The 23,856-nt window shown below is 44.8% G+C and overlaps 1 protein-coding gene across 19 annotated transcripts in view; it reads right to left on the bottom strand.

Moving 5' to 3' along the window:
* cadpsa (Ca2+-dependent activator protein for secretion a) overlaps positions 1-23,856 on the bottom strand; it is an 86,313-nt gene that overhangs the window by 39,705 nt on the left and 22,752 nt on the right. For 7 of the 19 annotated variants that reach the window (XM_078092337.1, XM_078092343.1, XM_078092340.1 and 4 more), the window contains exons 4-14: positions 22,873-22,953; positions 22,186-22,422; positions 21,331-21,452; positions 20,199-20,310; positions 19,976-20,115; positions 18,548-18,614; positions 11,984-12,092; positions 11,035-11,247; positions 5,175-5,311; positions 4,391-4,578; positions 21-122 (exon numbers count right to left, since the gene is read on the bottom strand). In XM_078092337.1, the coding sequence (XP_077948463.1) occupies positions 21-122; positions 4,391-4,578; positions 5,175-5,311; positions 11,035-11,247; positions 11,984-12,092; positions 18,548-18,614; positions 19,976-20,115; positions 20,199-20,310; positions 21,331-21,452; positions 22,186-22,422; positions 22,873-22,953 (1,508 nt within the window). Of the gene's footprint in view, positions 1-20; positions 123-3,875; positions 4,047-4,378; positions 4,579-5,174; positions 5,312-11,034; positions 11,248-11,983; positions 12,093-18,547; positions 18,615-19,975; positions 20,116-20,198; positions 20,311-21,330; positions 21,453-22,185; positions 22,423-22,872; positions 22,954-23,856 lie in introns of all 19 variants that reach the window. The other 12 variants (XM_078092329.1, XM_078092331.1, XM_078092334.1 and 9 more) reach the window with 3 other exon arrangements.

Genomic DNA, 23,856 nt, shown 5'->3' with positions numbered 1-23,856 from the left:
TGCTGGTACACGGCTCCTACCTGAAGTGTGTAATCTGGTTCTCTAGAAGCACCCGTAGCCTCTCCTTGATCTCCTCAAAGTGCTCCTTCTCCTCCACGGTCACCGTGCCGATACCATCAGGCCTGAAAGTCAACAGCAGATACAGAACATTAAAGCTTCTCCTGAAGTCACGTAGAGAACCTTCAACAATGATAATGTCTCTACTTTTGAGTATGAATGTTTTAAATACATGAAGATCTATCACAAGCTTCAGATTCTTAGGTTCTGGGAAGCTGTATATGAGGACTGGACGTAGACACGTTGGTTTGTAGATTACGGTTCTGAATACTTGATGTCACCATTTTGTTTTGTGCAGCCAGAGGTAAATCAAGAGCTCGGAGCTAAATACAATTCTTTTACATATTATGCATGAAAATGAAATTCCTCCGCATTTGAAACAATCAGGAGCGGTGCATGCGAGTCATTTAGGGTTCTGTGTCTTGCTCAAGGACACTACGGCAAGGGAACCGCCAATCACATGGTTACCGGATGATCCCTCCCCATGACCCCCTCCGAAGAGTTCCCTGGTTCCCTGGTTCCTTTGACTCTAAATGGATCTTTATAAATAAATGTATTGCTGTGCATCCTCTAACATCAGTGCTGCGATGGCTTTGATGAAGTGTCAACAAATCAAATCGAAAAACCTGTTTTCTACACTTAAAGCAGGAATGCAAAGAGATGAACATGGGATCACTTTCTTCTGTTCTTCTAAAGAACCAGATTCGGTTTGAAGTAACAACATGTTTCCTTAGACATCAATTCATTTAGTTGAATGACAAGCATGCAACATTTCACATGGTAACATTACTTAATGGGCTGAGGTCTCCTGGAAATAATTGTTCGTTTTTATTATTATTATTTTAACTATTACATTCAAGTCATTCAAGCGGGCGTGTGTGTGTGTGTGTGTGTGTGTGTGTGTGTGTGTGTGTGTGTGTGTGTGTGTGTGTGTGTGTGTGTGTGTGTGTGTGTGTGTGTGTGTGTGTGTGTGTGTGTGTGTGTGTGTGTGTGTGCGTGTGTGTGTGTGTGTGTGTGTCCAATGTGTTTATCGCTTGTGACATGGTTGGGTCTGGGTGGAGTGTGAGCAGAGTGCATGTGACAGAAGAGGCGTTGGACTGGTGGCCATGACAGCATGATGAGAAGCAGGAGACATGACACTCTCCTTCTCTCTCTATCCAAGCCCCCCCCCCCCCTGCCCCCAACACACACAGACCCACACCTCCCCCTTTTGACATGTCATTTCAGCAGACAGTGAGAAACTGTCCCTGTTTGTGTGTGAGTTTGAGGGGGGGGGGCGGAGGGGTATTTGCTTGTTAGATTTACAGAAGTGCCAATTGTCTGAGCATCATCTTCTTCTGGGTTTTCAAGGCTATGAGCCGCTGCCGGTGTGTCGCGGCCACCTGTGGGGCTCCGCTGCTGAACATCAGGGGGCCGACTGCACGCGGCGCCGGTCTGCAGGCGGGCGATCTCAGAGCCCATTGGCTATTGGCCTCGACACCCCATCAAACCCAACTGGTGCGCTTTGTATGAACACGAATGAAGCTTTGATTCTACATATTTATACAGTATATCTACCTGTATATCATTTGCCATTCATACACTATGAACTGCTCTTTGCATTATTCTGTCTGAATAATAAAAAGACGCAGTTCGGCCTGTAGATGACGATGGACCTCCACAACGACAAGAGTTAATTAACCACGAGTCCATATCTCACATTCATTGAAAACATTTAGTTTTAAATGTGAAAAGAAACAAAGTTGAATAACCTGTAAACTATTCAATTAAGACTTTTAAGACCTCCCGCTTGAAGAGGTAATTGTAATTATTTGTATGATCGTCTGAAATGTAAATAGTGTTTTTATCAGTGAGCTATTTGTGTCACGTGATCGTGAAGTTACATTTATCTGGCATCCTTTTCTTCTGGCTTCACCACGGTGAGTATTAACTGAGCTTGAATGTTTTGTCCCGGTGGTGACCTTCATCATGTAAAAATAAGATTATATTTTGCCTTATTTTCGCCCTTGGTTCAGTTCCCGGTGATCGCGTGCATTAGAAAGACATTAGCGTACAAAAGCTGACTCCAAAAAATGGGAGAGGAATGCAAAGTAAAAAGCCACCTAACCGCTCACACAGTGACAGGAAATAAAAGAGGGAGATTTCACACTAATTAAGTCCTGCAGGGCTCACTTTCTATCGCAGAGCATTGTTTCTTGGCAGCTTCCTCATGTTTGCTTGACCTCATGACTTCACAGCTCCGATGACGACAACAAGCAAATGAGCCATCAGTGACAGACAGGCGGCGAGCCAGCAACACATTCACTTCTCCTTTAAATAAGCAGGACACCTCCACATTGAGGCCTCCAGGTAAGATACCACGTATCTTACCTTTTCGTAACAGCAGCTTTAAGTGGAAACAGGCCGATTTTCTAACCTGGCCACCTGGTTCCAGTTTCCCAAAGGTGAGTTACTCATCATGTGAGTGACACGCCGCTACTCCTGACATTTTATGAATCCTCAAAAAACGATTGTCAGATTAGGTGATTCATTGAGAGATAAATATACAGACTAAACAAGTTATTTTCCGAAACATTTTACATTTTTTAACTGACTTTGAGATTAATTTATTTAGTCAATGTGGGTTTTCCGTATTCATTCCTGTGCCGATGTGAGGACAGGGGATGCCGCGTGTGTAAAACCCTCAAAGGCCAATTTGTAATTTGTGATTTTGGGCTACAAAATAAAATGAATGAATTAACACGTTTCTATCATTAGTTCTTTTTGATCTCACACACGTTAAAGAGACGTTTGCACGGACATGTATTAAAAGAAAATGTACGTTTTGCATAAGATTCCAATCCTCTGACGTCACAGCTTTTACTTGGGCAACTAGTGAAATGCATATTTATATCAAATACATCCTCTCCGTTTATTTTAAAGCCAAACAGTGGATGTGAATGGAGTCGACATTTAGCTGGACAGAAGTCCAACCCTGACACTTTAGCAGGCGGCCGCGCGACCGAGTCCAACTCGGAGCGCCCGCGCCTCCAGGCCAGCAGGCTATTAGGAGGCAGGGGTGGGGGGTGGGGTGTGGTCCTGCATGTTTGTCTGGGTGGAGGGGGGGGTCTGAGCGAGGTGTGTGCACTGGGGCACACGCAGCGGCGGCGGCAGCGGAGACATTCGGCCGTCGCACATGACAACCTGTCAACCTGTCATGCTTCGACCTCCAGGCACGACGGCTGGACCGGCGGAGCAGGTTCTCGGTGTGATGTGTGTGGATACGTAGACAAATAGGACTCATTATTTTGGGGCTGGATTCAATGAGAAATGTGAATTTGGACCTAAACTCACAAGGATGTGTATTTATTTTTATAACTATTAATAAACTGTGCGTCATAATGAACTGTCCTCTGGCAACAAGACACAACTTTTTGATGGCTGAGTTCAGACCAAAGAGCGACAGCCTTCCCTGACCTTTGCCCTCAGCGCCGGAGTGGCCCTCGTCTATCTTTGTTACGCATCAGCCGCAGACAGCCAACTGTGATCTTGACAGTTGTGATGTCCGAGCACATCACAGCAGATTAGACAGGAGGTAAATACTGCAACTTAGATAACAGGCTACGTCGGGGATCGAAGGCCAGACGACTCCTGCCCAAAGCTAACGAAACTAATGTTGAACCTGACATTTTATCTTTACTGCAGTAGCACTTGTGTTTTCATCAGCTAGTTTCCTGATCTCACAAGTCACAGTTACACGATAGTTACACTTTCTTAAAGACACGTTTCTGTCTTTCTTTTTAGTTAGACTTTGCCACACAGACTGGGAAGTTACTTACCTCCTTGTTGGTGAGAAAACCTGGGACCTGAAGTCCCTTTTCTTCATGAACTCAATGATTCTGAGTTCTCTCTTAGCAGTTTGGGCAGGAAGCTCAGGGGCCCAGAGGGACAGGGCTTGTTCGAGTTGGGCCTCAGATACTGGCCAGTTTAGCAACTCGGGCACGCGCTGACTAAGTGGGATCGCGTGGACATGCAGGGATTTGGGAACCGTGTCGGGAAGGGCGGTGCATGAAAGTGAACAAGGTAAAGAGGTTGTACGGGGAAAATAGACAAGAGCAAAAAGAAAAATGAGCGTGCAAAACACATGCAAAAGAACATGCGAGTGAAAACAAATAGAAATGTTCAAAAGCCTAAAAAATGAGAGTGGGAGTCACATATTGCGTCCTATGTGTGGGTATGTATGTGGACAACATCAGTTCTGACCAGGAAAAAACAATAGCAATAGCATTCACGGCTAGTCATTGGTTAGGTGTTACGTGAAGGACATGGGAGCAGCCAGCACCTTGACGTGTACCTGTTTCCATGTGCGTGGGAGGCACAGAAGGCAAAGCTGTAGTGCAGCAGGGTGGGGTCGATCATGGCTCCGTTCTCCGCCCTCTCCAGCAGATCGCTCAGGTAACACAAGTGCCTGTGGCAGCCTCGAACGCCGTAGCGAGCGCAGTACTCGTCCAAGACAAACACCTGCCCGGGACTGAACCAGCCCTGAGGGGGGGGTGAGGCAAACAGACGCCATTAAACACTTACAGTGGAAGCCAGGCAGCACCTTTCACGTCATCTTGTACATTTACCTGTAGGCACAACAGGTAGGAGGGTGACCCCTGGGTCTTTGACCGCCCCCGAATAAGGCGATTCATTGCCATGCTTTGAGTTGGCCTATCAGTCACAACATGCCCTTCTCTGGTTGTCACACGCCTGTCCTGTAACACTTTTATTATACTGCTACTACTAACTATATGTACCGGAGCAGTGATGTCACCTACAGAACCGAGTTTGGAAGAAAAAAAAAACTAAACAAGCAAAGCATGAATGTTGTTCTCAATGCAATTCATGAGTGCGAGAACAAACAACAACGAACTTAAAAGAAGTGAGAAGTGAATGTTTTTCCACTCATGTTGTATCCAAACTTAAAACTTAAAACTGCATTTACATGTTCTGCCCTTTCTGAAGGTATGTGTACAAAATATCAAACCAGGTGTTTTATTATAGGGAGTGCAATAATACTTTGTACCACCAGATTTCTCTTCACACAGAAAGCAGGTTGCACATTCTCTTGGTTACATTAGAAGGTCTTTGCTTACCAGGCAGGAGTACGAGTCGTTGAGTCTGTGGTCCAATGTGAGGCGCTGTACCAGCTCAAACAGCGAGCCGTGGTCAAAGTTACATGGGTTGGCTGAAATAAACTCGTCCATCCCGTGCTTCTGGGCTCTGTCAGCATCTGTGCACATGCATTCACCATCCAATGAGGGCGAGACAGGGAGACAGAGGAATGAACAGGGGACAAACGTCAGTGCCTGAAAGGTAAAAAACTGTATATTGTAAACCATGGCATTCAATTTATTCTGTCTGGAACAGAATGAACCTTTAAAGTAACAATGAAACGCAAACGCACAACCACTAAAGGATACCTAAACTGGTTTTATCTAATGGTGGTTTTATCCAATGGTGGTTTTATCCAATGGTGGTTTTATCCAATGGTGGTTCTAACTGATGGTGGCTATATTTAGTGGTGAATGGAACTGAGTCTATTTTGTCTCCTCACAGTTTTATAATGAACGGGAAATAGTTGAACACTTGTCTCTCTGCAGCTCAGAGACTGGCTCACCGCTCTAGCTATGTGAGCTTACACTTCAAACTCCAAACTGTCCCCACTCGCAAATAAATACCTCAAAATTGTACTTGTATAGGACTCTTCCTCGAGTATTGTATTACTATCTTGATTTTGATCAATTCCTCATTAAAATGAACAGTGGCAGCTCGCATGATTAAAAAACCAGAATAACAGATAGCAGTGAGAATCGGCTATTTATAATAAAAAGTGGAAGGGCAGGTTTTGAAATGTAATCTTGTTCAGAGGAAGATCAGGGGGAAATAAAACACCAGGAAAAGATTAGAGCATATCAAATCTCATACAATGTCTAATATGTCCTTTTAATTGTTCCATAGTACGATATCAGTGTGTGTGGATGGGAAGCAGCCGCTGAAACCATCTCAGCACTGCGGCACGTCGTGTGTGAGCCGCCCAATTGGTTTACAGGGGCACCGAAGGGACGCAGGCAGTGATGAGGGCTCCGTTATTCACCCAGTGGACTCAATTTGAAGAGGCACTGAAATAGAAGCCTTCAAATTCTGCAGTTACTTTAAAAGTTAATGGACAGCCTGCACAAGACAAAGACTACGACTACTCTGCCCGACGTCCACTGCCCGGTAAATCAGAATGTTGCATTGGTCGCTCATCGGGCAGCTACATGTTACCCCACGCACCTCAGCCCGGAAGCTCAAGAGTAACCCGGCTACAAAACTTCCTTACCCACAAAACAATCCAACGGTCGCTTCACAGCAACATTCCCGTTTCTAATTCCACTTCACCGAAGTGTCAGTGGCCCCTAGTTAATATCGCTGTGCTGAACATGTCAGAAGGAGCAGATTGTGTGGTGTGGCCCCACACCACACAATCTGCAAGTAGGAGGATTAAAGCACATGTGTGTTGGCTTTCCTGGTGGTGGGCTGTACCTACAGCAGGGTTTAAAGGATCGGGGGGGCATATGCAGGGCTTCTGTGGGCTGTGAATCCATATATACCTCCGAGCTGGCTCCAACAGATTTGGCTGGTGGGGTACACAGGGCACCTGCTCTGAATCGGCTCTCTTGGACTCAATGCAAATCTTATATAATTATGTGATCATATGTGAGCCAATTTTGAACCTCAATGCCCTGAAGTCCAAAGAGCTAAAACAAGGTAAGCGTACACTACCTTCTGGGACCTCGGCTCTAATAGGTCTCCTTGCTATCCGGTAACAGCACCTATTGGTTTGTGCAGATTTATTTCACTTTATATTTTAGGATTTGGTTTATGCTGCAGAGGTATCTACGTTAAACTCCTTTCCGGCCCACACAGTAATAGAATACACAAGCTTATCAGATTCAAATCAACTCTGATCTTGAATATGCAGACGAGTGGACTGTCCTGTCAGTCAGGACAAACCTGGAACACGTGTGAATGAAGGTTATACAAGACATTTTTCAACCAAAGTCCTCTTCACTGCCCAACGAAGGCTCCCCAGCTGTCAATCAACAGACAAAACAAAGAGCGGGATGCTGGGAGCTGATTGTGTCCCCTCGACAACTCCCCCCACCCTCCCCCAAATATCTAAAAAGGTGACATTGTGGTGCCCCCTTGGTCTGTAGCTGGTGGCCTGTCAGGTCTGTTTGATGTGAGTGAGCGGGAATGGAGGCGGGAGGGCTGGACAGTAACAGGCAGTGACACTAGTCACCCTCGTCCGTCTGGGCTGGGGAAGGACGGCCCTGACAATGATTGATGGCTGCTATTCATTTATAGATCCAGAGGAGGCAAATGCTGCTGCTTTTGGGTTCGGGTCGTCAAAATCATTTGGGGCTACTTAGCACACGGCTGGCTTTTTTTTTTTGTGGTCCGACCACGAAACAAACCTAATGTCCTCCTGTCATTACGGTGGCTAGGATGCTCATTGATGCCCCCCCCACACCAAAACTCTCCAGCCCGTTACACTGCACAGCTAATCGTGAAGATACGCTTCTGATTTGGTCGAAGCTTCTCACTGAAGCGAACTCAACACAACTCTGTGTTTTATTTGAGCCACCCGTTCATCCCAACCTCCGCGCTCCGTGCTTTACGTTGCTGCTCTTACAAAACAAACCCAACCACAGCATCAGTGAGGTACCAGCGGCCTGATTTAAGAATACCAATACTGGAGATTGATGTTACCTTTACCTGGACCAGTTGTCCTGAAGGAAACGCCATTGTAATAATCACGTGTGGACACATTATTTCAGTCACATTGAATTGGAAGGTTTATCCAGTTTTGCAGATTTTTCTAACGTGCAGTAACTTGAAGGATCGTATTGGTCGTGCCCACAATCTTTACCCTGAGGTGATACACACTTCCACATCCATCTGTTGGTGAGTCCACCAAGGCGTCACAGCTAGCGTGAGTCAAACTGTCCCTAACTGAACTTAAATATTTAGTCAAACAAGTGATTTCAGAGCGAAACAAGCAGAAGGGTTTGTCAGCAGGGAATATTGTATTATCTATTAAATATGGGAGCTGAAGCTACAGGTCAGTGGTAGAGAAGAACGTTTGAGTCCTGATGGGCTGGTGGCACCTGGCAAAGAAGCCCGTGTCGTTAATGTATGAATCAAGGCTAGAAAAGCGCAAATTTACCGTTTAAACGTGAACCAGCACTTCACCCGGTGACAAAGAAGCAAACGCTGTCGCTGTAAATCTCAAGCTGGCTTCTAAAGATTTCAGTGGTCTTTGGACAAACAACGGGAGCCGGCGTCATACACTGTTGGTGTGTGTTGACCTTTGACCTTTGTCAGAGAATATAGAAATATATTTCTGAGGTTTTTCCTCATCTATCTCTTATAGAGAAATACGTGGACATTTTGCATCATTGAAAGTGTGTTTATTTTCTTTTTTTCACTCAGATTCTTCAAAGGAAATTAGTTAGTTAAATAAAACGTTATCACCCTGGCAGTGGAACATAGCTTTGGTTTTATATTTGATTTAATTTCAATAATTTAGTTTGATTAAGTTTAGGTTGAGATTTACAATAAATATTTTAACTGCTACTGCGTAAAAGGGTACTACTGCTGTTAAGAAGCACCTTTGAAGTGTTGGCATAAATAAACGTGTGCACTACACTTTGCATTCATTGATGATTTTTGCGCATTCAAATTCATGCATTTAAATGCAACTGCTTCATATCTTAAAAATATTTTAGGTAATTATACCGTAAGTATATTAATTTCATGCTATCTATAATAATGTCATATTCAGATATTATTTAGGTGGAGGCTTGGAATAAGCCCAGTCAGCGTCCTACCTCTTCCTGCACTGTGAATATATTTTATCTTTGGTTCTTTCTTTATCAATTAATTGTGCAAATAAATAAAACTCAAACCTCAAGATGTCTGCGTTTAATTGCGATTTCAATCTGCCATTGTTACCGAGCACTAATGTACAGTATGTACAGTGCATAGTACCAGGTGATGTTTGGCTAATTAGCGGCGTGGTCGCTAAGCTCAACACATTGAGAAGCTAAACAGAATACAAAAACCGTAAAATGCGCATTCGCTGCTGCAGGAAGATGCTCATCTGATGGAACATGTTGTCAGTCAATGTTTTGCAGATAAGGTTTGTTAAAGGCATTTTATAATTTTGTGTGCAGAAATGTATGAAAACAAAGGAAATCATCAGTCATCTTTGATTAAAAAAAAAAAAGCATTAACTGTGAAGCTCCGTTTCACCTCTTAGCAGCTGGAAAACAAAACTTTTAATTGCGTCTTTGTAGTCACAATGTTTGAACGTAGCTAGATTTGAGTCGGGGGTTGGGAGGGCAGGGGGGGGGGGGGGGGGGCGTGATGTTATAATATTCATTGCGTTGATTCGGGTGTGAACTGACAAGTACTTATTTGGTAACATTGACTGATTGCTGCTTGATTTAATTGTGCAGTAACCACACTGTATAATTCATTGGTTGGCACTTTTAACTTGGTAATTACCCGCTGCTGGGCGCAGTGGGACGCGGTGGGACGCGGTGGGACGCGGTGGGACGCGGCGGGACGCGGCGGGACGCGGCGGGACGCAGTGGTTTTGTCAAGAACAGCTCACTCAGTGAGTTCACCTACAGAAATGCTCGCAGAAAGCCAATTTTCCTTCATTAGGTGTTGGTCTGCGCCCATGTTTCAGTCAATTATTCTGACTTATGAATATTATAAAAATATATTTTGTGCTTTTTCCAACAAAAGCCAGCAGCATCAACTTTCTACCTGCATACAGTCTTTTTCAGATAAACATCCGTCTTCACAGGAAACATTTTATGGAGGCAAACACACCTACTTGTTTTCATTGAGAAAATGATTTTTCTTTGGGAAAACATTTATTTGGGTGTTTGTTGGACCCACAACGTAACACACCAGTTTGACCCTGAGTGACATGCAAATAAATATTAGTAACGTCAGTGTCGTAGCAGCTCACCAATGTTCAACCATCTAAACGTTGTTGCATTTTCCACCAACGAGCAAGTAAACTACGGGCGTCACACAAACACTGCTGCTTTTCTCACGGCGTCCAACCCACATACTGTTAAAAAGTGAGCTTTTCACCTATCACGTCCTGGTGAAAAAAGCCATATGGCATTTAACCCTGACCTACAGTGTGGCACTGTTACCATGACACACTGTCAGTATCGCCGTGTTTCTGTCCTCCCCCAGAAAAAACAGACAGGACGTCATCACAGAGGACGAGCGATGGACAACGAGAGAAAGAAAGGGGGATGAAAGCACTTACCTTTTTATTCCAGCTAGGCGATAGCGGAGTTCAGGGTTTAGACGATAAGGATGGAGAAGGAACAAACAGAGAAACGTAAAGACACACAGCGAAGCCACCGACACTTTAACACCAGCAGTTATATACGACAAAGAGCAAAGCATCGCACAGGGTGACGACGGGTACAGAAACTGAGCCGGAAGTGGACAAACTAAGCTGATGTGTGACAGATGATGTGAGGAGAGCTACAGCAGCAGCACAAGAAGAGATGAAAAGCGCCTTAATGAGGCTACATGTGAATATGTACGTCAAGGTCGGCAAACGGACGTTGAGGTCTGGACGTATGACGTTCATATCTCAGGACGTGGGAGAGGAGCAGAATAGAAGTAGGCTTCGGAGGAGACAACAGGAATGATCGTCATGTGAAAACACAAAGTGGGGCTCCGGTACAATATCTCATTTCACACCAAGAGTTTTGTGCTACAAAATCCTCGAAAGACACACCAGCTGCAGAGAAATATAAATGAAGGCTTAACTAAAACAAAGAAAAGGCCGCCACGGCGCCACGTTAGCGGAACGACGAGTCATGTTAGGACTGCATCTCGTGGCGCAGCGAGACGTGGCGGACTTACAGAACTGAGATATCGGCGCGTCGAGCTGCGGCGCTGTGCCGCCCTTTGAGTTGAGCTTCTGGACCTGAGTGGGAGGAACCGGCTTGTGTGACTGGCCCGTGGCTCGGTACATGGCCTGCACCCAAAGGATCCGGTCCTGCTCGTCATCGCTGGCGAATATCACCGTGTCGCCCTCCTTCACGGCGTTGAAGAAGGTCCGGCCGCCGTCTAACCCTGAGGCACGCGCCGAGGGAGAAGAGGAGGAATTATGTGGGAACAGGATATTGCTTGTAAGGCTTTTTTTTGTCTTCCTATTGTCCTTAAGACCTTGAAGGTTTGGAGGTGCTCTTCGTTTTAAACAAAGTGTACTTTGTACTTTGAACTTCTCTAAAGCTGAGCTGAAGACACGATTGCAGCAGTTTGCTTTGACTTAAAGCTCCTCCAGAGCCAAGGGACAAATGATGTAATGTAACATGTTTAATCAGTTTTAGCTTTCCACTACAAAACAGGGTTGCAGACTTACGGCCCCCCCGTTTCATGCTCGCCGTTGAGCTTGGATCTGTATTTCCATGTGAGTGGCGACAGGAGTCTGTACTTTTGTAATATGGAAAGTTCTCAATAATGTTCTTGAAATAAAACAATTCAGAATCTCCCCGTGCGACCCACCTGTAATACCACTGCGACCCACTAGAGGGTCGCACCCCACAGTTTGAGAAGCCCTGCTCTACGTTGATAGAGAATACCATTTTTATTTATCTATAGGGTGAAACAGACATACCATATCACCAACACGTGTTTGAAAATACTCTGGCAATTTATACCTCAGTCGGGTTAAAGGTGGGGGAGAAGTCAGACACCCACCCGTGTGAGTGGACTGCAGCTGTGCAGAGACTTCAACAAAACATTTCTACATCCAATTGGTTCAACTGTGAATCCCTGGCGTTGGTTGCTGCTGTGTGGCTGCTGTTACCTGGCTGGGGGTCCGTGTAGTCCACTGTGTAGCCATCCAGCTGCAGCAGCTCCACCGGCTCGGCCTTCTTCTCTCTGTAGCTGCACATTGCAAAGGTGTACTGACTCACCTGCGCCAATCACAGAGAGAGGGGAAAGGATCATTAGGCATGAATCCATATGCTAGTTAGTTAACTGTCAAACACATCACCCGTTTGACGCCCATCAAATTCATTAAACATCAAAATACGAAATAACAATAAGCTCAGAGGGGCTGATGAACCAAAACGCTGCATTCTTAAACGGCATTCAGTAAAGTAATGCATTATGAGCTGGACTGTTTAGACAATGTTCTCTAGCAATATACAGAGAAACGGTAATTCACAGTAATATCACATACAAAATGCCCTGAGAACATGAAGGAACCGGAAGCCTTGAAACACTTGTCCCAGCACACTGTCCCACAACAGTAAAACTGTCACTCATCACTAAAGCACCCGACAGGAAGCATAACAATATGTATGACTGCATGTCTTTGCTTTTAATGAGCAGCACCCATGGCTCCATTAAGACAAAAAGGACACTTCTCTGTTACCAATACTGTGAGATAACAGATTATACACGTTTTAAAGAGAAACTTTCAGTCTTTTTAAACTATTTTTGCGCAGATTTGAGTGAGTGCTTGAAAGTTTGGGGTTTGGTGTTGAACATTGAAAAATACGCCAATGTATTCAAAATAAAAATAAGTGGACGAAAAGTATTTTTGGGTTGAGTGAAGTTTTGACTTTTACATATTTTTTGATATTTTCTCTATAATATTTTTGGGGTTGCAGATTTTATATTTTCAGATTCAAATTTTATAATATCTCTATTTTTTTCAATTTCAAATTGTTTTTTTTCGCAATCAGACTATTGATGTGGCGTAGGGGGCGGGGCATCAACTGAGAGGGGCGTGTAATCATGAGTGACAGCTTGACAAATAAGGCAAAAAACCTTCCTCAATTGCGTTGCCTTCAGGAAACGTAGGCACCATGAGACTTGCTAAATCAACACTTTTCATGTAGAACAGGACCCTACTTGAATCGCGGGAATAGGATATAATAATCAACTACCTCAGATGGTACCATTCAACAACCACACATGAATCTCTGAACGCAGCGTAGCATCCGCGCGATGGCGCCTGAGTTCGGTAAAGGTGGCAAGCGATTCACAGATTTGGACTTCTTGGTTTAATAGCCGGTCAGCAAAGCACACAAGCGACACCTTTCTGTAACCGTGGTGATGCCGCTTTGCAGACGGTCCCTTCGCTCTCGCCTCACGGCCACATTGAGACCAATGCGATTCGTCCGGCTCGCAGACCAGTCTGTATCGGTGAAATCAGGGTTATTTAGGGTTGTAGCTGGTTGTCGACATCCAGCCAGTGGAGCAGCTCCATATAACCAGACCCTCAAATCAGTCTGAACATCAGTCTGAAAACAGAGTCCTGCTAACATTCTCTAGAAGAGACTAGAGCATCCTAACGGTGTTGAAACATGTCAGGGATGCGGGTGGAAGGCAGGACTCAGATGCAGACTTGCAGGAAACAAAAGGACTTTAATAGTCAAAAGGTCAAAAACACAGGAACCGGGGGCAAAAGCACGCAGGCAAGAAACTACGGAGATCCAAGACGAAAGACAAGAACAAGCGTGACAAAAGAGACACACGGCTTAAATACACAAGGGAGGTGCAGGTGATTGGACACAGGTGGAAACTATTAGACAAGGGATGACGGGACAAGGCAGGAAGTGAAGTTACCCGGGGACACGAGTGGCAGAAAACTACGAAATACAACAGGAAGTGAACCACACCGTGACAAAACATCTCAACATCTCAAACTTCAATTGATATTTAGAGTACCACAACGCCATGTTACATTCATAGAACAGGGGGATGGAAAGGATAAATGCTGATGATATTGTAGAGAGAGAGAGAGATAAAGGACGGGTTAATGTGTGTGTGTGTGTGTGTGTGTGTGTGTGTGTGTGTGTGTGTGTGTGTGTGTGCTATATTAATCACATTACAATTAAGTTAAGTGGCTGAATTAGGGGGTTAACTTGAAGATGTGTGTACATGACCAGCAATAATGAGTAATAATGAGGGTCCGTGTGTGTGTGTGTGTGTGTGTGTGTGTGTGTTTGTGTGTGTAAAGCCATATCTTCTTCATACAAATGCAAATTAGTCCCCTTGTGAAAATGAAAGGGGGCCATAAGTGTCCCCTGTTGAGAACGAAGGCTTATCCCGTTTTCATGTTAGATAAAAGATGCATCAAATGAGAGAGATTCTGCTTTCTTGTTCACAAGGTCTTTCCTTTAGCGCGACGTATAGAGGGACACCGTCTCATCGGGTGCGCAGCGATAGCGGCGATCGCTCCCGTTCATAAGGGGCCCGAGTTGACCCCGGTTATCGGGGCTTTCTGTGTTGGTAACAGTGTAGCAACTGTTGCTATAGACGTAACTGGACTGCTGCTACTGTAGCTGCCAGTCATACTGGACTGTCGTCACCAATCAGCCGGCCCGGCCAATCCGCCGTCGTGGCCACCTCCGCCGCTGCAAGTGGCAGCTCTCACTCTGGCTGCAGCTGTATTCTGTGTGTGTGTGTGTGTGTGTGTGTGTGTGTGTGTGTGTGTGTGTGTGTGTGTGTGTGTGTGTGTGTGTGTGTGTGTGTGTGTGTGTGTGTGTGACAAATGAGATTCCCCACAACAGTGCTGATGAGACCTGAGGCCAAGAAAAGGATGGAGGGAAGCGGACCCACTCCCCAGCAGCTCCCTGGCCTCCAGGACACCACAAAGGCAAATCAGAGTCTAAACTACCGCCTGCCACCCCCCCTCACCCTCCTCCTCCCTCCACCCAAACCCCAAAACACCATCTCTCTGCCTCTCGCTCTCTCTCAGCTGTCAGTCAGCAGAGGGGAGAGGGACGGGGAGAGAAGCTGATGAAGAATGAGAACTGAAGAGTGAGGAGAGTGAAGAGGAAGGCTGCAGTCGTTTAGCTTCACGTCATTACAGGAAACACATGGACATGAACACGGGAGATGATTTGTTTGTTCAGAGACAAAACTTCACATGCAAAATGAAAACTTTTGCATCAATACATCCAGTATGTAAATATCCACATACTACATGTCTATACATACACACAGCCATGTTGGAGTGGATCATTCACAATGTTGCAGTTATCAAAAATGACCACATTATATTTAATTGAAACTTCAAAAAAGAATAATTAAAGTGAATTCAATTGAATTGAGACTAACTGAGCTGATTTAAATTGAACTGAAGTGAAATGAATAAAGCCTGAACTGAAAAATAACAGCATTGAATCAGGTGAACTGACGTATTTGAATTGAACTGAGCTCTCTGAAGTGAAGGAGAATACAGTTAGAAGTGGAATTATTATTCAAACTGAAATCGAGTGAGGAGAACAGTGAAAATAACTCGACAGGACTAAAGGGAAGTGAACGCGTACTGAACTGCAGTGCGCTAAGCCGCAGTGAAGTGAAGTGAATGGTAAAACACATCTGGGTATGTGCCCATCTGTAATCTGCCTGGAGGCTTTGGTGGAGGGAGGGACGCGGGGGGGGGGGGGCACAAGCACTGTACTGATTATGACCTCATGGAGGAGGAGGAGGAGGAGGTGATATAAGGACAGAGAGGAAGTGTGCTGGAGGAAGAGATGGCGATTGTTAAACAACAGGGAGGAGGGAGGGGGGGGGGGGGGCAATGGGGGTAAAGTAAGAGAAAAGGTTGAAGAGAGGATGAAGATCAGAGTCATATTTCAACCTTTTATTCAGCTGGAGGGTCACTGCTAACATCATGTACACTCAAGTCCATTAATTAGTCAATATTCTTAAATTAGTCTGATAGTTGTTCATCAGCTATTCCCTTTAAGATAACATGATGAATTGGAAAATATGTATTTAGACTAAATATTCAATTCGAAAGAAGAAAATGTAAAAAGATATTTCCATATTTTATCATCTTTTATCTTTTATCTTATTTGATCATTTTAATGTAAAATGTATTTGGCTATGAAAAAGCACTGTACAAATAAAAATATTGTTATTGTTATTTTTCTAAAACTGGCCTAGTAGTTTTGTTGATTTAATACATTAAACATATCAGTTTTTTTTGGTTTTGTTTGAAATGTTCAGTTCGGTGGGTGTGAGATGTGACTTCATGAATGAATGAATGCAGTTGTATTAAATGAGGACCCAAGTCCAGCACCGACATGGAGCCATGTCAAATTCCACATCTCCACGTCACTCAGCTAATGCTAAGCTAAGCTAGCCTAAATTTGCATCTGCTTATGAGCCTGCATCTCTCAGTAGTGGGAGTCAACGGTACGGCCCTCTCGTCCTTTTAGATGAGACATTTTCTACGTTTTTTCTTAATGTTTTAATCCTTACTAAAACAAACATATTTGCTAATCTTTGCAATAATGTAGAGACTCTGGTTGAAAATGTGATTATCAAATCGTTCTGATATTTTCCAAAATATTTAAGGTGTGATAGAACGTATTTTCTCATCATCTAAATCCCCCAAAACCAAGAGAAGGAAATAAATATCACATCTGATTGATTGCTTTTAAATACTAAGTGAGTCAAAGTCCATTTCACTCAGTAATACTATGTAAATTGCATATTGGAACACTAACTATTTATTAGTTCCTAGAAATATACAAAAACAGCCAATGTTACAGATTAATTACCTCTTCTCTCTCAAGCAAGACGCTTTTAATTGTTGAAAATATGACAGTAAAATGAATATTGAAGAGTATCATTTTACATAAGCTGTGACATGTGGCTTTAGCAGCTGCTTCATTTTCACATTTAAACAGGAGATACATCAATGGCCCCTTTGTGTACAATAAATACTGATAACAGCTAATGACAAGTTGAACCTCAAAGACGTCTTTCACATTCATTGGCATCATTCAATACATTTATTCAATTCATAAATTCAATTCAGTCATTTTAGCTGGTTAAAAAACAAATACTAGAGGCAAAGGACTGTGTAACATTATGCACATAATATTATAAGAAATGTGAAGATTATTATTTGTGCAAATGTACATCAAACTAGTGTAACTATAACCACAGTATAAAAAAAAATTCGATTCCCATCAAAGTCTTGACTGAAAAGAAGACAAAAGAAGCCCACATGTGAAGTGTGCAGTGGCGACGGCGGTCAGAAGCTGCTGACTAGACTTTGCATTGAGAGCAAAAGAAACGAAAAATACACAGCAACGTGTGTCCAAAACAGCAACGGCAACGTGCACGCAGACACACACTCCTCGAGACAAACAGCCAATGGTGCACACACGCACACACGCGTAAACACAAACACAGGAGTGCGCAGTCTATTGACCAGTATTTGTCACTTGCTATATATCTCGCTGGGAGCGAGTGGGAGGCTTCAAGTTGGCGGCGCTCAGGCTTTTCTAGCTGCGAGTGTTACGCCGGCTAGTGTTCACTCCACTTTGTCAATCCCCTGTCAACTTGTAGCTCTGAGACATATCCTCTGCAACGCACAAGAGACAGGCCGCCCCCCCATTCCCCCCCCACGCCTCCCAACGCAGAGCCACCAGGAAATGGCTGCTACGCCCCCCTGCCTCCCCCCTCTCCCTCCCCGTCTCCTGACAAAAGCCTGCTTGGCCTCTCCATCACCGCGCTGACAGCCGAGGGAAGACAGCTTGGCTGCAGCATCTCTCGTTCCCGCTGCACGGGCGACCTGCGGCGGGGAGGGGGGGGCAAGAGACGGGAGGTTCTGCTCCTCGCTGATGGAGTCCAGATTTCATCTGTTGGGTTTCAGAGTTCTGTATGACGGAAACATGTATTTCCTGCAAGCTGTGTGACTATCGGTGCTCCAAATATGAATTATATTACTGATGTGCAACGCACTGGGACACGGTCATCTTGGTTGGGCCTTTGACCTAATTGACTCCGTCATGCCGGGTGAGCAGATAAATTGAGACCACACTTCAATAACTGTTTAAAATAAGGGCGTGTATGCATTTACACCTCGATAGCCTCGATAGGGCTGCAGCCAGGATTTATTGGCGTGATTGGTTTCACTAATCACTAATGAGTCTCGGGTCAAACCAGCAGTCCATAAGCCAAACATATTCCATTAAATATCTCTGAATGAAAATGCAAATGCATTATCTCCTTTAAAGGTGCAAGTGATTTCTTTACATACATGTACTGTGGATGACAAAGGCAGAGCATGAGGGTTATGGCAGCTCACATTTGGGTCTTGAGCATGACATCATATGCTCCGAAATGAATGCATGGGCACTATATGTACCATTTCACAGTATTTCAATGTTTCCTTCCCTGACAGTACATGTTGTAGATCCGATGCCCTCAGGTGGAGAGCGTCAGGGTTCGACGCCAACACGGTTCTACAAATACATTTCCTTTCATGACTGAGTGGCAACTGTACGACATCAGAGCTTCTGCTGCCGTAGATCACTGATAGTGGACCGTTGGTTGTGATGGTTTGTGTTTCACAGGACAAAAAGAAGTGGACAGCGTAATCCGAGCTTACCTGAACCAGCACAAAGTACCTTTTCTTCCATCTTTTCCACAAGATTTTGCCAATGGCCCAAAGGTACCTGCGGGGTATGAACAAAACTCACGGTTAGAAAAGTATAACTAAAGAGAGATTTCTCAGCGTGGACTTTCTGCAGCTGATACAGAAGCAATGAGTTTGCTGGTGTCTGTTCTGGCAGGTCGTTCCTCCGCAGAGGGCTGGTGTGGGGCATCACTGGCCTCTCCTGGATAAACGTGCACATTGCCACCAGACACGTGGCAGTGGAGCGTGCGAGAGGGCAGCGAACAGCAGTGACTAATGGCACCGGCTGCACAGGGATCATGTGGCTCGTTATAACTAACTACTTTTGGTGCGTTTTCCCTTTCAGCCAAACCAGGGAGAGTAAATGGACTTTACACTACATTCATTTATCCACAAAGGGAAGCTGAAGCATTTGACACCAGCGACCAGACAATATGCATAAAAATAATGACTTTGCTCACTTGTTGGTTTTAAATGGTGGATCATAGTGCCAGATTTAAATCTCTTCGCTGCAATCTGCTTGTTCTCACTGCAGATGTGCGAGTCATTCTTGTCGAAAAGAGAGTTTTATGGCACATCGATGTGCATGAGATGTAAAGTCAGTATTTTCTAAATAAATTGAAGGACTAAAAGGCTTTGGGAGGATTATTATATTTCCTTACATCTGATATTCATTGAGCGAAACTGTACAATGTGGCAGCCAGCATCCAAATGTAAGAAAGGGGGGGCGGGTGAGGGGGGGGTCTCCTTTATGTGACAGGACAAAGTGATGCGGAGGGAGAAGGACGGGCAGAGGGCTTTTGTTGTAAAAGAACATCTCAGGGTGAGGACCCCAGTTTGATCTTCCTCCGCTGCTCCCGGTCCAGCTGTGGGTCCGCCTCGGTGCGCCTTGATGTGCCTTTCCCCCCGGGACCCCCCCAGGGCTGCTTCTGCCCGTTGTCCTAAATAAAGCACACATGAGGCGTCGCCTGTTGTGCAGAGCAGAGGAACCGGGGAGGCAGCCCAACAGCCTCCTCCAAGGCCCGCCACAACAGAGCATATGCAGGGGAGGGAGGACGGGGGAGCAGCTTCCGGCTACCGAGGGCGGAGCGACGAGCAAAAAGCAGCCAGGGTGCCCACGACTCTGCTTTGTCCGAACGGCCTTGGCGACAGCAAGCGTCGAAGCTAACGGGCTGAAGACGTGAGCTCTAACCGGACCTGGTTGAGCTTGGATTGAGACGCCCGCTGGGAAAAACGGTGAAAGCCACATGCGGCTGTGATCACATGTGCTCCTCATTCGTGGTCAAACATACATGTTGCAGATGTTTGGAGGAAAAGAACTGTCAATCTGAGGTATCAGAATCCGATCTGATCTCAGGGACACTGCAGCTACGAGCAAGTAAAATCCCACACATCACTTACCCACAATGCTTCATGTTCTGCGGTTTGTCCATGCGAATGGCCAGTTTGATCCTGAGGTCATTGTCCGGACAGCCTTTGGACACGGTCATCTTGTGGAGCTCCGACTGCTTGGGACTGTTGGGGGTCGGGTGGAGTACGACCTGCGAACAGCCACATCGTAAAACAATGCGCTTGTGCGCCGCGCAGCATTTAGAACCCCAACGCGGCGCCGTCAGTCGCTCACCTTCCCCAACTCTTTGTCTTCCAGAGCCAGAACTCCTGTGCTCTCAGTGAACAGCTTCACCTTCACCGCAGGGAGCGGCTGGGTGGTGGTGAAGTCACCCTGGGTACCCCAACTACGCACAGACACAAGACGGCACAAGATACTGTTAGCGAGGATGGGTCTCTTCTTCTCCAGCCGAGGAATTCTGCAGTCCTCCCCAAACCCTGGAACAGCCCCTACGGGGGGTCTCAGGAGGCTGTTTCAGGGTCCCCAAGTAAATCAGCAGAATATCTTCCCTGTCTCTTGTTTAACAGTCTGCAGTACACTTTGATCCACTTCGTAGTGTGGGGTAATTGTAGTGTGCAAAAGAGAATCTGATATGAAAGCCTGGCATTCATTCTTTGTTTTATTGGTAAGGAAATGAAATAAGGGAACTTTTTTAAACCTGCCTGAAAGACTTTATTTGCTTTCATTTATGTGTTGATACATTTCAACTATGCATTTATGAACCAAAGTTCTGGCTTAGTCAAGCTGTGCACATGAACGTTTTATTATTATATTGTTTTGTTTGTTTTATTGTCCACTTGAGAGAACCGAAAGCTGGATTTTTGTGGATTTAGTTGGAATAAATACATTTTGCAGCCAGAACTGTGTCTCTCATGCTGACCATTTAACCCCTTTTTTTACTGTTAATATATCTCGAACTGGTGAACAGTAACAAACAAGACTGAATCCAGGGAAACAGGGAGTGTGAGTGAGAGACGAATGAATGAGTAGCTACTATGGTGCGAATGCTGCAGGGTGCTGCAGAGGTGGAGTGAGTGAAACTGTGTTGGAGTACAATAAGCACCACCTGATTATATGGAATGTTAAATCAAACAAGGTTATGAATATATACCGTATACAATAAGACGGTTCATGGAACACCCATAAAAGTACTTTCACACATGTCCTGCGTGCACCTCCTCTGACCAGCAGGTGGCAGTGTGGAGTTATTAAAGATCTGATTACTAAGACATTGTCCACACAGTGTGCTGACCTGTAAAGCTCCGGAAAGATGGTGTAATTGTGTGTGTGTGTGTGTGTGTGGGTGTGTGTGTGTGTGTGTGTGTGTGTGTGTGTGTGTGTGTGTGTGTGTGGGTGGGGGGCGTACGTAGGTTTAGAGGCCTCAGCCTGGTCTGTCTGCAGTTTGTGACCTCCCTCCACCTCCATGGTGCAGTAAACAATCCTGTTTGGAGTCAACGACCTCAGACCCTGAACCTCCATGATGACAACCTGCAACACACAAACACACACACACACACACACACACATATATTAGCATACAAGGAGATGGAAGAGAAACCCTGAAAAGATGAAAATAAAGCCACCATTCTGCCTTCACTTAGGTTAAGTTTCTGTCTCTGTATCTTTATGCTGTCACGTACGGATTACATATATATATATATATATATATATATATATATATATATATATATATATATATATATATATATATATATATATATATATACACACTGAGAGAAAGAGCTTTGGCTTCAGTGAACAGAGCAGACTCAGAGTAAACGTGTTCACATCTCTACCACTTGGTAGCAGAATAAGTGGATTTGTTGCCGATCCCACATTGTCAGTCATCTGCTGGACGGAAGCTGCTGCCAGGTCAAAGGTCATTGAACAAAAGATGGAATTCATTCTGCCTCAGCATGTTTAAGAATCTCAGAGAGATGGAAAAGTGCACATAGAAGCACTATATTATTGCACGTTCATGCTCTCAGCGATCACCTTTGTGAAGTGTCCATGGAACAACAGACTACTTCCTATTGTGTTCTAATGTTTAATTTCTATCAAATATGAAATATTCCATTACATGTCTGCTGCTCCGAGGATGAACCCTCATGGAACCTGTGACAGATACTCACACCTAACTAGAAAGACCACATACTAACTGACGTCCTGTAATGGAAAGCAATAGCCAACAATGTTAATAAGTCCATCTGAGTCCACCGACCTCCAGTGTGAAGGACAGCACCACGTCAGACTTGGACAGCGTATTCTCGTCCTCCTGGCCCATGTCCATAATGGAGGCGTTGTGACCTCGCTTCAGCTTCTGCAGCTTGAACTCTCCTCCCTTGGACACAGGCATGCTCTCCAGGTTGGCCATCAGCAGGTTCACCGAGGACCGCAGCTCCTCGATGAACATGGCCTCCATCTCTCTGGAGGCGAACCTAGGAAACCTTCCACCGTGCTGATCCAGAGCGGGACGGCGGACGGGAAAGAGTGAAGGAGCGTGATCCACTGAACGGCAGAAATATTCTGCTAGGAAAGCAGCAGCTGTAACATCTGGGGTTGAATTCGCCACGATTTAACGCGCGGGTTAGGAAACAAATACGCGGCCCTGAGACCCTTCAGGCGGTGTAGCGCGTGTGTGCATTGAGAGATTCTGTTGTGTTTCTCACTATCTCTGTGTTTCATTACGCTGGTGTTCAAAACGCAATTTTGTACAAAAGACGACGATGACGACGATGATGATGATGATGACACTACTTGGTAATTAAGGGTGATCTGCAATCTCGCCCAAAAACCCCTCCTGCCCCCAATAAAGAGGATTAATGTTAAGTGTTTGCTATTCACTAATCATTTCGGTTTCATTTATTTTAAATGAGATGAGTCCGTCCATCACGCCGGCGTCCGTTACCCGAGCTATCTGGTCTGCCATCTGCAATCGTCCGTCCAGCTCTCTTCTGATCTGTGCTGCCTGCTCGTCAGGGTTGTCCAGCTGAGGAAACACAGACAGACACAGTTTACACAAAAGCAATACTAATAAGGGTCAAATGTATGGTGAAAGGGAAAATGTAACTTAAAAACAGCATCCTAACTCAATCTACCAGTCTGTGATGATCAATCAATACATGTGACTCTTTGATCTTTGACAATATTATTAATAATTGATTATTTAATTATCCAGAAACAAGGTGACGGTTCATGAGTTCTTATTGGTCAAATGGAATAAAGACATTTATTATTATTGTTATTGTGAGTGTAGCAGGAAAGGACCAGGTACACCTCCATGTAAACAGCCATGTTGGCCGTAAATTACAAAACAAAGGGGAGATGTGTAGTGATGGATGGACTGAATTAAGACTAAAGGCGTAAAACAGAATTGATGGACAATTTATACTGTGATTTAAATAACAGGCAAACCAGGCAAATTGATTTTAGACCCCAAAGCACAAAACGTGTACGACATCATTATTTCCCTTCTCTCCTGAATCCTCTTCATCCGTTGATTCTTCCTCCTCATTGTGTTCATCACTGTCCTCCTGGTCGTTATCCTCCACAACATAGTGTGAAATGAGCAGCGAGGCGCTTCTGCCTCCTCATTGTGCTGCCGGTCTCTTTCTCAAAACGTGCAACACCCACGAACATCTGTGAGAAAAGACCTGTTGTGGTGGCGTGTTTACCGTGAACACATGTTTGACCCAACGCATCAAACATGTGTTTGAGATGTTTTGCAAAGCAAAAATTATTAAATTAAATAAATGATCCATAATCAAATGTATCCTATATATAACATTACACTGAGGCTACTGCTCCATCAGTGCATTATGTAACAGATGTACTTATTTAACCCCAACTACAACCTACACAGCACATTTCAGAGAGTTAAATTGACTCTGTG

This window comes from Gasterosteus aculeatus, chromosome 17 (assembly GCF_964276395.1).
Source record: "Gasterosteus aculeatus chromosome 17, fGasAcu3.hap1.1, whole genome shotgun sequence".
Taxonomy (NCBI): domain Eukaryota; kingdom Metazoa; phylum Chordata; class Actinopteri; order Perciformes; family Gasterosteidae; genus Gasterosteus; species Gasterosteus aculeatus.
Note: the sequence above shows the minus strand (reverse complement) of the source record. Positions and strands in the feature narration are given on the sequence as shown.